We start from the raw sequence: 14821 nt of genomic DNA, 5'->3' as shown, positions 1-14821 counted from the left end.
AAGAAATATTCATTATATAAGGGATGCAGGGTTAACAACAGAATGGGGCACTGCATATTTTGGACACTTAGTAGCTACTAACTAAGTTTTGGGGGTGGGAACTGAGAGAAAGCAATTGAGGAGAGAAACACAGACAGAAAGATAGATAGATAGATAGATAGATAGATAGATAGATAGATAGATAGATAGATTGATTGATAGACGCTGAGCTGAACTGGAGTGCTGCATGCCTTTTTCGTAACAAGGAATTGGTCTGAATGAACTTGGAATGGGAGGTGTTAATGGTGTGAACTTCTGTGCCTGAAGGTTTGCGTTCCCACAATTCTCACCTCATGATGCCTTTATAAGTCAATCATTTGATCTGATGCTCAGTTAAACTTAATTTGTTGCAATTTCTGGGGAAATCCTGTATTTTCTGTCTATATAATAGAATTTAACTGTAAGAGAGTTGTAACAATTTGACTACAGGTAACATTTGCTACATATTGCAACTTAAAACCTAGGTATTCATTAGATAGGACTCCTATAGCTTGATTAATTTAAAAGAAGAAAAAATAGGGTTTCCACATCTAACCTTATGCTCACCTGGAACTGGATATATAAGGCTGGCCTCAAACTCACAGTGATCCACCTGTCTGTGCCTCCCACGTGATGGACTCAAAGGTGTGCAGTACCACTCCAGACAAGATCAACAATTTTCAGATACTGCCCTAGGCCTGAGATGGGCCAGTTTATCCTTCCCCACTCTTTTGACATGATGATGATGGATTGGATTTTGGTTTCTAAGGTGTTTGAATACTGAGCTTAGGTGGATTTATGGACCATGTAAATCAACTTCCTGTTTGACAAGGGAAGGGAGGATGGACAAAGAGAGGTTCCTTCTAAAAGAAGCCACTTGCCTAAGGCTAATTTCGTAGTATGGAATGGTAAGCAGAATTGAGGCTTCAACCTCAGGGCTCAGCATCTCCACTGGGCCCTTCGTCTGCAGCACCCACCAGCTGTGAGTCATATGCCGAATCTGTGCACTGCAGGACTCCACAGTGACAGCACATTCCAAGGAAGCAGATGCTGCTGTGCAGATGTGCACATGTCCTGAAGACTGAGGACAGCAGGAAAGCAGACTGGCGAGGAATCCCCATAATTGTGAGCATCCGACTCACAGCGCTGAGGTCCTGTTTTGCCTTGGACTGATGACATGAGGTGTCAGCAGTTCCCTCACGGTCACTCTGAAGGACATGAGTAGCAAAAGAGCTCCATGGATGTGGGTTAGACTGGAAAGGGTTCATGTGAGTTGGGTGGTCTTTTAAACCGACCCCTTCACTCCAAGGAAAATTCAGCTATGGAGCAAAAAGCCCCAAAATAGTCTGAGATGTTATCTTGCCAAAGGAAACTGATGATATTTTAAGTTACTTGGTAAATATCAGCAGTGGTGTGCTATCTTTACACGTTCAATTCAGATAGTATCTCACTGAGGCATTCCCTGAAAATATGCAGGCTCTACTTGTGTACTAATAATGGCCATGGAACTTTAAGAACTGACTAAATAATATAGGATAATGAAGACTTGGAGAGGTCATCTGGAAAATTCAGGTAAGTAAGATTGGGAGGTTTAGGGATCATCTCATCCCACTTTTTTTTCCTTCAATTTTCTGCAGGCAGCAACACACTTTTCTGAAGGAAGCTCCTTAAGACTTAAACAAGTACACAAGGTTCAGGAAGTTACTGAAACTAACAAGATTCACTAGGCCTTTCAGGTCAGAAGAGAACCTCCCATCTTCTGAGATACCTTCAAGAGTCTTTCCAGCCTGTATCCAACAAGTCACACAAGGACCAAGAATGGAGCTGTCATGAGTTGTCACTCAAGCCAAAGTGGGTTTGGGGTGGCTCAGCTGCCTTTGAACCATTGTAACCCCTCCTCCATCATTCTGTAAGTAACCCCAGTGATCCCTGGTTCACCAACTTGGACTTAGGCAGAGTCATTCCTTTGATTGGTTAAGGGTTCCTAGCAGGAAGAGTAGACATTTGTTCATGCATCCCTGGGAAAAGTGATGCAATCCTCATTGAACAGATGAACAAATAGAATTTGGGAGAGTGGTGTTGACTTATCCTGGAGCCATGGGATATTTGTGCTTGCATTCAATTAGAAAGAGAAGAGACTCTGTCTCATTAACAAGTTAAACAATAAAATATGTACTGGCTATATACTAGAACCTGGGGTTGAAAGGCAGAACAGATTTCAACTCTGTGTGATACTTCTGGACTTGAGAGTTCAAAGGCAGAGTGTTAGATTTCCCTTTGAATTCTGATCTTCAATCTCTTCTTTTGGCCAATGAGCTACAAACTCAAGCACGGGGCCTCAAAGTGCTGCAGGGTGATCCAGGACAATGAGCAACTAGGGGGAGCTTTAAGGCTCACCCACACCCAACAAGTACACAAGGTTCAGGAAGTTACTGAAACTAACAAGATTCACTAGTTCCCTATCTGTGTTTTTCTGTACTAGGCAAACTTTAAGTTATTATATCATGTTTATGAGAGGACAAAATACTTAAATCACAGTAACATTCAGCATAATCCTATAAAATACAAGGATATGGACCTCTGCAGGCCCTGAAGCTTAAGTTTTGTGAGTTCTTATCTTGGAGGGCAACTCTATGGCACATATGTGGATGAGTACATAAGGCACTGTCTCTATATGAGTGCCAGCTGCGAGCAGATGTGACAGCATCTTGCAGTGGGAGACCTGTTCCTGCCTCACGAGTGCCAGAACCTCTGTAGGCCGCTGATACGGATGCTAGGAGGGTATTCCAGACAGTCAACCATGCAAACGCTCTCCCCCATATGAATCCATTTCCCGTAGAAATTAGACAAATGTGTCTATTTCACAAGGACTTCAACTCAGCAACTCATTCTGCAGGCTGTCTTAAGTACATTCCCAACTGCCCAGAGCCCATGTATTTTAGGCTGATCTTTCTTCTTGAGATGTCAGATCTTTTGCATCCCAATAGTCCTATTGTCCATAAAACAGGGCACCCACACAATGGCAACACCCCAAGCAGCAATGGTTCTGGGATCGTGTCAACATCTGTACACACTGGTGGTTAGGACAATCAGGTGAAATAACCACTGACATCTACTAAACAGAGGCCAGGGAATCTTCAGTGTTGTAAACCCTGCTTCTCAGCAATGTCTATGCTTGGCTCCAGACATCGACGATGCTAAGATTGAGAGCCTGGACATGGAACACCATGTGAACATTTGGTGCCATGCTAACGCTCTACAAATAAAACAATTTAAGGCAGGGGAGGGATTCACAGCTACTCTTGGCATTCCCTGTGCCTCTTGTGATCTTTCATATCCTGGGACTCAGGGGAGCATAGTTTGTGGACTGTTCAGTGTAGCTAAACAAACATGGAGTTCAAACTCACCTGACACGGGTTGGGATCTTGACCTGCCATCTGCCAGATGCACTGCCTTGAGTCACTTAACCTTTCTGGGTTGGTTTTGCTGTGAGATAGGATAGGTGTTCATATCTCATAAACTTTTCTGAGCTTTGAATGAGATTATATAGCTAAAGGGGGTATCTTGAAAATTCACTACTTTGCTGTTCATCGAATAGTCTGGTTAATACAAGGTTCACTGTTGATGAATGACAGGATATGGGAAGGTAAGAGTACACTAGAGTGTTAAAGTGTAGAAAGCTGACTTTGGGCCTATTTGGTGAGAACTCTTTTGAGGAAGTCAGAGAACTTTATAGGTACTTCACGAGGCCAGAGAAATGTTTTTCCAGAAGTCATGGGGCCAGCACCCACACAGCGGTTCACAACCAACTATAACTCCAGTTCTAAGGGATCCAATACTTTCCTTTGGCCTCTGTGGGCACTGCACACACATAGTTCACTTATACATAAAATACTCATACACATTAAAATATATACATACATATGTAAAAAGGTAAATCTTTTGGTTTTCATAACTTTCTGAAGTAGGTACTACCTTAATAAACCTGATCTCAGCATATTTTGAACCTTTTCACATCCACTTTATTATTATTAAAGTTTGTGGGGTTATTTTTACAGACATAATTTGAGTTTGTTCGAAGGCTTTGACCTCCCCCATTGTCCTATCCTTAGCTTCTATTATGTCCTGGAGTTAGAGACATGCCTGTCTTTAACTTTAAAGCTAAAATTTCTCTCCTACGGCAATTCCTAGGATTATTGCCCATATGTTGTGATATTTCCCTGCTTTCTTTATATATTTTTAATATTTCCTATTAACTCACTTCCCTTCTATGGCCGTGTCCTTTGCTAATAAAAGATAAACTTTTGACAAAACATCTGAGGCCTTTGGAATTACACACTAGCCTTCCTTCTTCAAATCTTGCCTCTTACTGTTGACTGCTGCATAGCCTATAATCTTAAAGCTTTGGTTGTTATTTAAGGAAGTTGGCAGTGCTTTAGAATACCTCAGTGTTGGGCTGGAGAGATGGCTCAGTGGTTAAGAGCGCTGACTGCTCTTCCAGAGGTCCTGAGTTCAAATCCCAGCAACCACATGGTGGCTCACAACCATCTGTAATGAGATCTGATGCCCTCTTCTGGTGTGTCTGAAGACAGCTACAGTGTACTCACATACATAAAATAAATAAATAAACCTTTAAAAAAAAAAGAATACCTCAGTGTCTGACATAATTACCATTCTCTGTGGTTTGCTCATCCCTGGGTCTATACTCTTTCTTGGGAATGTTAGAGCAGTGGCTGTTGGATGCATTACAGACATTGAGATTAGAGTGTGGAGGAAGTTGTTGTGTCAGCTCTCATAGGCTGGAACTTGGCTAACCACTTCCATTACACCCTTCATTGCACCGTGTCCCTGAGAGTGAGTCTCCCTCACTAGACGCAACCCCATGAAGAAGAATGGTACCTATCCCCGGTTAGAGAGTATCGGAGGTCTCACCTTCACATAGTCATATTCACAAAGGTAGGAGGATTCCAAGTTGAAGTGCATGAAGTAAAGCTGGACCCGGAACCCCTCCGGGACAGTAATATTCCAGGTCACCTCCGAGTCACTCGGATAGGAATCCGGATAGCCAGGGGACTGGATCTGGCCAAACATTTCATTTAGCTCCACGGTATGGGCTGAAACCTCCGTCAGGGTGAGGCACAGAACATGGTAGAGGAGGAGCCGTCTGAAAGACAGGAACCTGAAAGACACGAAGGAGGTTTCACTCACATCAGTGATTGCAGGTTCCCAACTGCGGTAAACATCCGCTGGTCTACTTTTCTCTTCCAGGCCTCGCTCGCCTGCTGGCGGGATGTTTCAAGAAAGTAAGTAGATGATTTCTAAGATTGCTTCTAGCTTTGCTCTTTTGAAAAGTTGATGTGCATACTTAAGTTTTCTAGAAAGAATCCCACTTGGGCTGCTGAAGCATGCCGTCTTACTCTGGAAAGCATAACTATTACAATTAGGCGATAATTGGTATTACTTCTTCAGCTGCACCTCACTCAGGAACCATAAATTCTTTATGTAGCTTTAAAGCTATGATTAATAATTGCACTACTGGGATGAAGCTCACACTCAGTGGTAGAGTCTACAGACATTGAACACATTTAATATTCTGGAAAGAAAAGGTTGTTTCCTACAAAGCCAGTAAATGTATCCGAAATCTTGGATAAAAACAGAATGAAGAAAATAAGTCTTGGGGAATGTTTTTCTATAACAATCAAAAGTTTAGAATCCATTTTTGGAGAAGTAAAGTATCATGGACCGCTAAAAGAGAGTTGCACGGCAGGGTGGGGGATGGGAAATCCAGCATCACACATGGATGATGCAATGCTGTTGAGGCAGGATAGACAACTAAGGCTGGTCATAGTCCTATCGGTCAGGTCACAACCAGGTCACAGCATAGCACTTTCCCAGCAAGACCCAAGGACCTTGAACTCAAACAAGACTCACCCTTTAGCTTTTCTCCTACCAGGTTCCTGTGATTGTTTTTGATATTTTTAGTTCCTGTGGGTGTGTGTGCATGAGTGTGGAGGCCAGAGACCAACCTCAAGTGTTGTTCCGTAGGGGCCATCTACTCTGCTTTTGGAGACAGCATCTCGCACTGGGATCAACAGCTCACTGATTACGTTAGGCTGGCTAGCCAATGAGCCTCCCATCTTTGCCTCCCCATCTCCGAAACTACAAGCTGGTGTCCTTGCCTGTCTTATTATGTGGACTCTGGGGATGGAACTCAGGCTGTCACATTTGCACGGTAAGCACTCTGGACTCTGGCACCCCTCCAGCTCCATTTCTGAGTTCCTTTAGTGCTGTGGCTGCCTGCCAGTTCTCTGAGCCTGATGTACTACATGATAGTCACCAAGCCCTATTCATTCTATGCTTTAGAAACCCATCTCTTCTGTCTCCAGTCAATTACGTCATTTAAACTGTTACCATGACCTAAGTGATCTTTCAGTCCCTTCCCTCCTAGCTAAGTCTTCTACTCCGTTTGGTTCTAACACAGATGAAACCCTGCTGCTTAGGCACAGAATCTGCTCCTGAGGTGGCTGACCAGATCTGCAATTTTAGGCTGATCTTCTTCTGTTGCTCTCAAGACCACTTGGGATTCTTCGAACACCTCAGCCTCATGATACACATGCTCCACCCTTTCCAGACATTTACTTCTCCCTTTTTCTGCTTTCCCCTAGTTATGAACTCATCCCCCGCAGCTCCCACAGCCTGTGTTAGAGCAGCTAGCACACTGCTCTGCTTCTAACAAATCCTTAGGGGTTGAATGTTCCTGGGTACAAACCTCAGTTCCTCCTTTGTAAAAACCTAGTAACTTGCTTCCCCGTGCTCTGGTCCCTTCATACATAGATACTTCCTAATTTATAGGTCTCCCATCATTATTAAAGTTGATGCATATAAAGTATTTAGGAGGGAGCCTGGCATATAACAGATGCCAAAGAACAAGTAAAAGAAGGGCCACGGAGAGAGAGAGTCTTAAATAACCTAGACAGTCAAAGCTAGGGAACTCTGCCAAGAATTTGGATTAACAGTTATATCTTTGTTAATCAGGAAGTCAATTCTGTGCCAAGATCTCCTTCCCCTGAACTCAGATTCAGGTACATGTATGTATACTTATGAATTTTTCAGTGTGTAAATGGTGAATAAGCACATGTCCAGATTATCTAGGTGTTTTATGTAATAGATACATAAAAGGAAAACAGATGCATATAGAAAGGTCTGGAAGGACTAGCATGGCAGCCTGTAGAATATGAGTGCAAGTGTTTTCATTTTGTGTGAGTGGAATTTTATGTTGAGGGAATGCAGAGATGGCTCAGTGATTCGAAGCGCTTGCTGCCCCTGCAGAGGACCTGGCTTCAGTTCTTAGCACAGGACCTGGGTTCAGTTCTCAGCACCCACATCACATGGCTTACAAGCATTTGTAACTCGTGTTCAGGGGAGTGGAGTGTATGCTTTCCTCTGGCCTTCATGAGTACCTGAACATACTGGACACATACAGACAAGGTAGGTAGGCAGGCATATCCATCAATAAAAATTTAAAAAGAAAATATATTTATCGTGTATTGCTTTTACCCATAAGGAAAATAACATCAATCATTTAAAAATTTTCCCCTTGGCCCCTGCAGTTGCGACATGCAGGAGGCTAGTAGGAAAACATGTTTTAATCCAGGGGCCAAGGTCAATATTGTTCTAAAGCAGTCTGAAAAGGAAGGGCTTTGGAGGTAGAGGAAGGAGAAGGCACAGGTCCAAGTTACCTAGTGAATTTATAGGAAAAGGGAATTCAGGGGATAACTTTCAGGGCCCAGGTACCCCATTTCCGAATGATGAAATGTACTTTCGTTCCCTTTGCTGAAAGTGCCCAGCATGGAAAGATAGATTCAATTCTAGGCCTTGACTTCATTCTCCTACCCACTTTGGGGAAATCACAGGAACTCTCCATTTGCTTCCTCATCTCATACATGGTAATAAGAATAATGGCTTCCCACAGGACTCTGCTGCCTGGGGTCATTAGAATGAGCTTTAAGTATCCAGCCTGAGGCAAAGGCTTGTTCCGATGACTCTACCATGCCACATACTGAGAGGCATGTGCTTTGCCTCACAAACCCAACTTCTCTGTAATAGTGACAACTGGATTGCACAAGGCTGAAAGGTCGACTTTCTCCCCATGTGCCTTTTCCAGAACCCACAGAGGAGAAAGACTCTTCAGGTCAGTTCTGCTGAGGCTGACAACTGACTGACCCCTCAGCCCAGGCCTGAGGGCTGTGTGTGGTAGGAGGCTGGAGAAGTCTGTGGAGTGTTCTGTTCTTTGCATCTCGAGACAGACTTAGATTCATGAAGCAGATATCTCCGTTCGTGTGAGAGGCTGGAACATATGCTTGCTTGCTTGCTTGCTTGCCTGAGGGGCTGTGAATCAAAGGATGCGTACGGCAGCATTTGCTTCTCCTTGCCATCTGGTTTCGGCTTCTCCCGCACCAGGCTGTACAAGCCCTGACACCTGTTATCGATCCTCCAGCTGATCAAAAGAGTTGAGCTACCTGTGCTTGAAATGTCAAAAGTGATACAGAGAGCTGGGATTTTACAGTCTCTTGAGGTAAGAGCAGGCTCTCAGGGACTCATGAAGAAGCTGTGTGACTCAGACTGTAGAGTGAGTGGCACTCCCTAGCTTCTCCATTCGCTCCCCTCATTTCAATGTACATGCCAACCAACACTCCATTTTTAAGACTCAGAGTTGGAAGAGACTACAGAGCTTCCCTTACCCAACCAGGCTCACTTGACAGACGATGAAAAGTATATCCTAAGAGATGGCACATCATGCCAAATACCATATGGTGAATCAACTCCAACAGAAGAAAAGAATAACAAAAGCTCACAGAAGAAGTTGGGTCCATGCCCGTATCATGCCCAGGCATCTGGCCAAAGCAATTAATCCTGTGAAAAATAATTCTAAAAAACCCATAGCTTTATGTGGAAATTAAAAAAAAAATACTAATGTTTGATCCCCTCCTCTGTGCATGAAATTCTGTTCTCTTGCTTGGGGATTGGCATTCCTCGAGTACCATAGACCGCTGTAGTCTGCAGCTGGGAGTGAGAGCCTCATAGAGTATATCGGGAAAACCAGTGGAGCCCAAAGATACAAGAATGAGTCTGGGCCTTTTCCAGATCATCAGTGTGGCCCTGGGCAAGTTGCTTAACTGCTTCTATCTCATGTACCCATTAATCCTTAGGTCACACAAAACCGAAGTCAAGATGAAGCAATGTTCATGAAAGTGTCTTGCAAACTCTGAAGTGCTGTTGCCCTGGGAGTCCAGACCCTTTAGGGACAGGCGGCGGAACACTTTCCTAGAACTTCTTTTTGATATTCAGTCATTGAATCCGACTCTGTCAAGTTACTGAGTTTTTACTAGAAAAGGAATATTATGTTAGGTGCTGGTCACATGACCTTCTACAAAGGTGAAGATTGATTACATCCCTTGGAAGGGGAAGTGGACATTTGAATAAGTAGTTATGATGATAAGAAATATGGCCACAGATGAGAACAAAGGAAGAGGTGCCATGGCTGTGGGACCGAGATCAGAAAGGAGACAAGAGTCTGCCCAGTCAGTTTTGGGTGGTAAATACCTGGGAGGGCTGTCCCAAGCTGAGCGTTACACAGGTACCAGGGTGTGCTTGGGGCTGGCTGAGGCCCAGGTAGGGCAGGTTATCGTTCCATGTACGAAGGAAGAAAAGCCATTGTTTCAGAAGAAAGGAAAAACGAACATTTCTGGCAGGTTTAAAAACCAAACAACTTTACAAAGATCAGAATGATGGAATTAGCTTTTAGAGACTTAGTTGGCTCTTCCTCCCAGCCACAGGTAAATGGAATTTCAAAGTTACGCAGACTGAAGCCCGTTATTGGCCCCGGACTGAGCAAAGTTATCAGGTGACCGAAGAAAAGAAACAATTAGAAACAATTAGAAACTTTCCTGATTTAAAGGAAAATGAATGGGAAATAAGTGTGCAGGGACTTAACACATCTATAGAGTGTGTTTTTTTTTTTTTCTCGCTCCTTTTAAGTGTTTCTAGCAGCCTTGACACTTATAAGACTTAAAAATAATTAGGAATAGTTGGGGTTTCAGACTCTGGAAAAGCTTATAAGAAATGCCTAGTGAGGAGCATCAAGTAACACAGCAGACAGGAAAGGTTGAAGAGCTTCAAGCCCATTAGAATTTAAAGTGGTAGGTCTCCGAATCCCAAATGCTCCTTTAAAAAAATGTGGTGTCTCTTTAAGAGCCATTTGGTGCATTTCATAGCCTGATTCATGTCACCAGCTGCCTCTGATTTCAGTGAGAAATGCAGAATTTATAGGGAACTGTAAAATGGGGACAGGTTTCTAGTTTTCTAAATTGAGGTTTAACTGGCAAACTTCTGAAGACTCAAGAAACCACAAGCGAGGCTGTGAGGAACTGTTTTCTTTTCCGGTCAGGAAAAAAAATATAAACACACAAACACATTATCTAACTCTCAAAGTCTTGGGAGAAAGAAGTCACTGCTCTTTGCGGAGTAGCAAAAAGGAAGAATCAGTCTTGTGGGCAGGAGGAGGAGGAGGAGGATCACATTGGCCAGTAGGCAGCACCCTGTGCTGGCAGAAAGAGAAATCTGAGCCTCAGCCGCGCCAGGAACAGGCTTTGCACAAACTATCTGGTTTCAAGTTGCGAGTCTCCGGAGTCCCTGAAAAGGTGCCCCGGGAACAGGACTCCCTTTGCAGGGCCCCGAGGATTGATGAGAATCCCCCATCCCCAACCACCCAGAGGATAAGCAGGTGAGTCTGTCTAGAGACAAGGTCAGACCCAGCAGGCTGCTCTACTCTTGGTCTTGGAGAGGGAACCCGGTGTCTTTCCCAGACCGGGCACTCACCTCATTTTCCTGCCTTGTGTGCTCCTGGCTTTGGTCCCTTCTGCCCGACTTGTCTGTGAGCTCGTCCCAGTCCCCGGTGTGGTGTCAGCGATGCCTTATCTTTGTTCTGAGGTCCCTGTGTGTCTCTGGAATTGGCTGGCATTCTCCATTCAGGTCACGCCTTCCCCTGCCTGCAACAGATCCCCTCTCCCCCACTCCCTCTGGCTTTCCCTCTCTCCTCTCTCTGACTGAGCTTATGCACACTCAGAGGGACCTGACAGACTGTTTCTTTGGAAGATCTGCTAGCCAATCCCCTCCTTGGGAGGGACTGCAGCCCTTGAGAAAAAAAAAATCTGAGCGACTTAGAGGTGTGTGTGTGTGTGTGTGTGTGTGTGAGAGAGAGAGAGAGAGAGAGAGAGAGAGAGAGAGAGAGAGAGAGAGGGAGAGACAGAGAGAGACAGAGAGAGACAGAGACAGAGAGACACGAGAGAGACAGAGAGACACGACACAGAGACAGAAAGACACACAGAGACTAATTTCTCTTCAGCCTCCCTTGCCTGATGGCTGTAATTGTTCTACTTCAGAACCCCAGCAAAAGAACAATTAAACAGAAACAGCCAACTGAAAAGGCAATTTTAGGAGATTATAAAAAAGAATGCAGATTCCAAGCCTCAGCCTGTCTGTGGATATCCGCAGGTTTTTTCTGAAAACCTCGTGGCTGGCCCTGCCGGTGAGGGAGCAGCAGTTTCTGCAGTTGGTTACTTATTCTCCCCACTTGAAAGACTGCCACGTGGCGCTCTTTAACTGTGAGCATGCAGGGATCTAATTCACCCAGTTGGGAAAAAGGCTTCAGCAAAGTCAGAGAGCCAGGTGACCCGAGCATCTAGAAAGACCTGTGGGATGTCAATGCCCCAGGCCCATGGAGAAGTAAATCGTACAGTGGATCTCTGCTGAGCTGAGTAAGAAATAAGAGAGCCCTCTTCATAAAGACAGCACCTCATGTAACCCTCTCCACAATTAACTCCTACTGTAACTCCCACCACAGCATAACCTCTGCACTCTGACTTGTCTCCATGATGTGGCCCTCTCCACAGTAATAACCCAACACACAAAAATGGCAGCCAGCACTGAAGAGAGTGTGAGGGGTGGGGGTGTGGGGGGGTCATCATTTCATTGTCAGGCACAAATTCTATCTAAAATTACTTTCGCAAACTTCTGAGGGTTCTCTGTGATGTATCTTTTACAGGTGTGGAAATGATGGCTTAGCAAGATTATATGACTGGCCCAGGCATCCAGATAACCACCAGCACTCCCCGAGGCCATTGCCACTTCAAGCCAGCTGTTAGAATGTGTGCTAACCCTGTCCCCACTCATTCCTTCCAGCACCTTGTTCCGGTCAGTGGTGGCATTCTAACTCCACTTTCCAATAAAGAAACTACCCAGAGAAGGTGGTCATACACCTAGGAAGGGAGGAAGGAATCTATCTCTCGTGGGTTCTATGACACCACATCTCAGTAACATATCATAGTGCACGTGGCGTTTGCAAACCACGCACATCCACTGACAGAGAAATTCAGTTTTGAACCATTTCAAGAGCTTTAGACACTGATCCAGACTTCAGCTGTGATCTGTGTTTTCTGACCAACCTGCTGTGCTTCTTTCTGATCCTTGTTCTCTGTCTCCTTGTTCTCTGACTGCAAGCTGTAACAAGGCACGAGTGTGAGGGCTGCTTTTCAGTCAGGCAGCAGGCTACCTGCCACTTGAATCAAGGTGCCAAACACATTCCCCACCCTGCGATAGCTCTCCTTGACATACTTTTGGGGAGCAAAGATTTGACATTTACTGTCATCCCTGTCCATCTTTCCTCCAAGTTCTCCATTTCAGCTCTCCTGAGTGCCAGCCCTGTGTGATTGGCATGTTTGTGAGGCTCTGGCTGATAATGTAGTAAGAGTGTGTGTGATGAGGAGGAAGGTCTGAACGCAGGCATTGCCTGAGAGAAACGTTCCCTGTTGCAGGCAGGACAAGAAAGAAAAGCCTGTAAAATCTCCATTAAGTAGACTGTCAGGCTCTTTAGACATCAAATAGCCCTCACAAAACAACATTTTAATGATTTAAGTGTAAATGAATCAGAAACACATGGGCTGCATTGCTTTTGGAATACACAGGGTTTTCAAACCAAAGGAGAAAGAACTTGGCAAGATGTACCCAGTGCTCAGTGGCCTTGCCCAAGGAAGGAGTCCGGCAATTCTCCCTGCAGTTGAGTCCACCCTCTCTGGAGTTAGTGTATGTTAAAGAAAGACGTTCATTCTGGATCTGGGCACAGAGGGAAGGGTTTACAAAGGAAAGCCTTACGCTGCCCCTTGTAAAGTGTCACAGAGAGCAATTAGGTCTCTGGGAATAGCTTCCTGCTCTCGCTTTTTAAAGACTGCCAATGATCAATGGGAGACATTTGAAGGATATTCTGAGCTAACATTCTGGCAATTTGCAGCAGATCTGGTAGATGCCTTCCTTAGGAGTCAGCCAAGGCTCGGCTGGAGTTGCTGGAATGCATACAGCCACTGAGGTGCAATGGAGGCTCTGGTGACTTCTGCAGCTGCCCCCTGGCCTGCACTATGTTTTTGAGGTAAGACTCCCTGAGGTGTCCTCATCAGATCCAGGTGTGGGAGGATGGCCGAGCTGCTCTGGGGTTTGGAGCACTGGGCTCTTGGTTGGTAGTCCCAGTTGTTGCAGTTTCAGGCAAATCACCTACTTTCATGGAGTGTGAGCTCACTGAACAGGATGTAGGCTTGAGAAGATGCACAGATGGGAGGCTGCTTTGTCTGTGCTGAGGCCAGAAGAGCCTCACAATAGTGTCAGTTGCTTCCTCTGTGGTTCTGACAGTGTCGTCATTCATTATTCAGAATCCTATCACGGGTATTAAGAAAAATCATGTTTGGAAAGATTCAATTAGTCTTTTTAAAAGTTTGAAAAAAAATGGCTTAAAATGCACACAAGGAACCAATAGTTCTTAATTCTAAGCAAAGAAACGGGGACAACAGGGGTGAGCTCAGAGCCCTAGCCCTCACATTACAGTCAGGAAGCCCTATCAGAAAGGCAGCTTTTGTGAGAATGATTCCTACAGTTCTCCTACCCAGGAACACTGGGGTTTACATTTTTTTACCAAAGTATTTATTTTGTATCATCGGAGTGAAAGTTTCTGGAATGCTACGAATGTGTCAGAGAATGTAAAGAATTTGGTCAATGGGTTGTTCTTTTGCAGGGCAGAGGTCAAAGCCTGAAATTCAGGCTTCCTCCTGAATATCTAAGAAACAAATAAAGAACTGAGGCAATTTAGAATTACAGATGTGGGGGTGCACAGCTATAGTCCCTGTTCCCAAAATAGAGGCAAGAAGACCGCAAATTCAAGGCTAGTCTAGGCTGCACAGTGACTCCTGAATCAAAAACCAACACAAAACAAAAACTAAAGGTGAGGCCGCTCCCTCAGCTCCTTGACCAGAAGTGTGCCCAATGCCATTAACTTCAGACTTTCCTGGTCTTCACAATAATGCGGGAAACTAAAAGAATGCCCATGCATCATCCAGGGAAACTCAAATTCACTTCTGCGTGGTTGCTGAATCCGAAATTGTGAGACTCTGCCTGCCCCGACTGTACCATTTTCGATGCATACTCATTAAAGCATTATTACAAGTGGGATCGTTTTTTCCTGATTCCTTCCTCAGCACATATAGGAAAGACACAGATTTGTATGTTGATTTTGCATCCTGCTACTTTGTGTTTGTCAGTTTTAAGGATTTTCTGACAAGTGCTTTGGGTCTCTCACATGTGATCAACATTGCTTGTTTACACATGTACTAAAAATAGACATTCTTCAACAAGTAGTTCCAGGAAAACTAGATGCCCACAAGTAGGGGAATGGAGTTAGATTTCATCTCTCATGCATGTAAAA

At 44.5% G+C, this 14821-nt stretch overlaps 1 protein-coding gene and 1 long non-coding RNA gene across 13 annotated transcripts in view; one reads left to right on the top strand and one right to left on the bottom strand.

Annotated features, from left to right (window-relative positions):
* The window catches only part of Masp1 (MBL associated serine protease 1), a 70352-nt gene extending 59227 nt beyond the window's left edge, over positions 1-11125 (bottom strand). For 3 of the 4 annotated variants that reach the window (XM_087576853.1, XM_087576854.1, XM_087576855.1), the window contains exons 1-2: positions 10897-11125; positions 4951-5197 (exon numbers count right to left, since the gene is read on the bottom strand). In XM_087576853.1, coding sequence (XP_087432979.1) covers positions 4951-5197; positions 10897-10901 — 252 coding nt within the window. In that variant the 5' untranslated portion in view covers positions 10902-11125. 4 annotated transcript variants of the gene reach the window in all.
* Positions 10689-14821, top strand: part of LOC148002671 (uncharacterized) — a 30830-nt gene continuing 26697 nt past the window's right edge. For 3 of the 9 annotated variants that reach the window (XR_015633186.1, XR_015633184.1, XR_015633185.1), the window contains exons 1-2: positions 10689-10801; positions 13367-13498. This is a non-coding gene — a long non-coding RNA (uncharacterized LOC148002671). Of the gene's footprint in view, positions 10802-12121; positions 12271-13363; positions 13499-14821 lie in introns of all 9 variants that reach the window. The other 6 variants (XR_015633180.1, XR_015633178.1, XR_015633179.1 and 3 more) reach the window with 3 other exon arrangements.

This window comes from Rattus norvegicus, chromosome 11 (assembly GCF_021556685.1).
Source record: "Rattus norvegicus strain SHRSP/BbbUtx chromosome 11, alternate assembly SHRSP_T2T, whole genome shotgun sequence".
Taxonomy (NCBI): Eukaryota; Metazoa; Chordata; class Mammalia; order Rodentia; family Muridae; genus Rattus; species Rattus norvegicus.
Note: the sequence above shows the minus strand (reverse complement) of the source record. Positions and strands in the feature narration are given on the sequence as shown.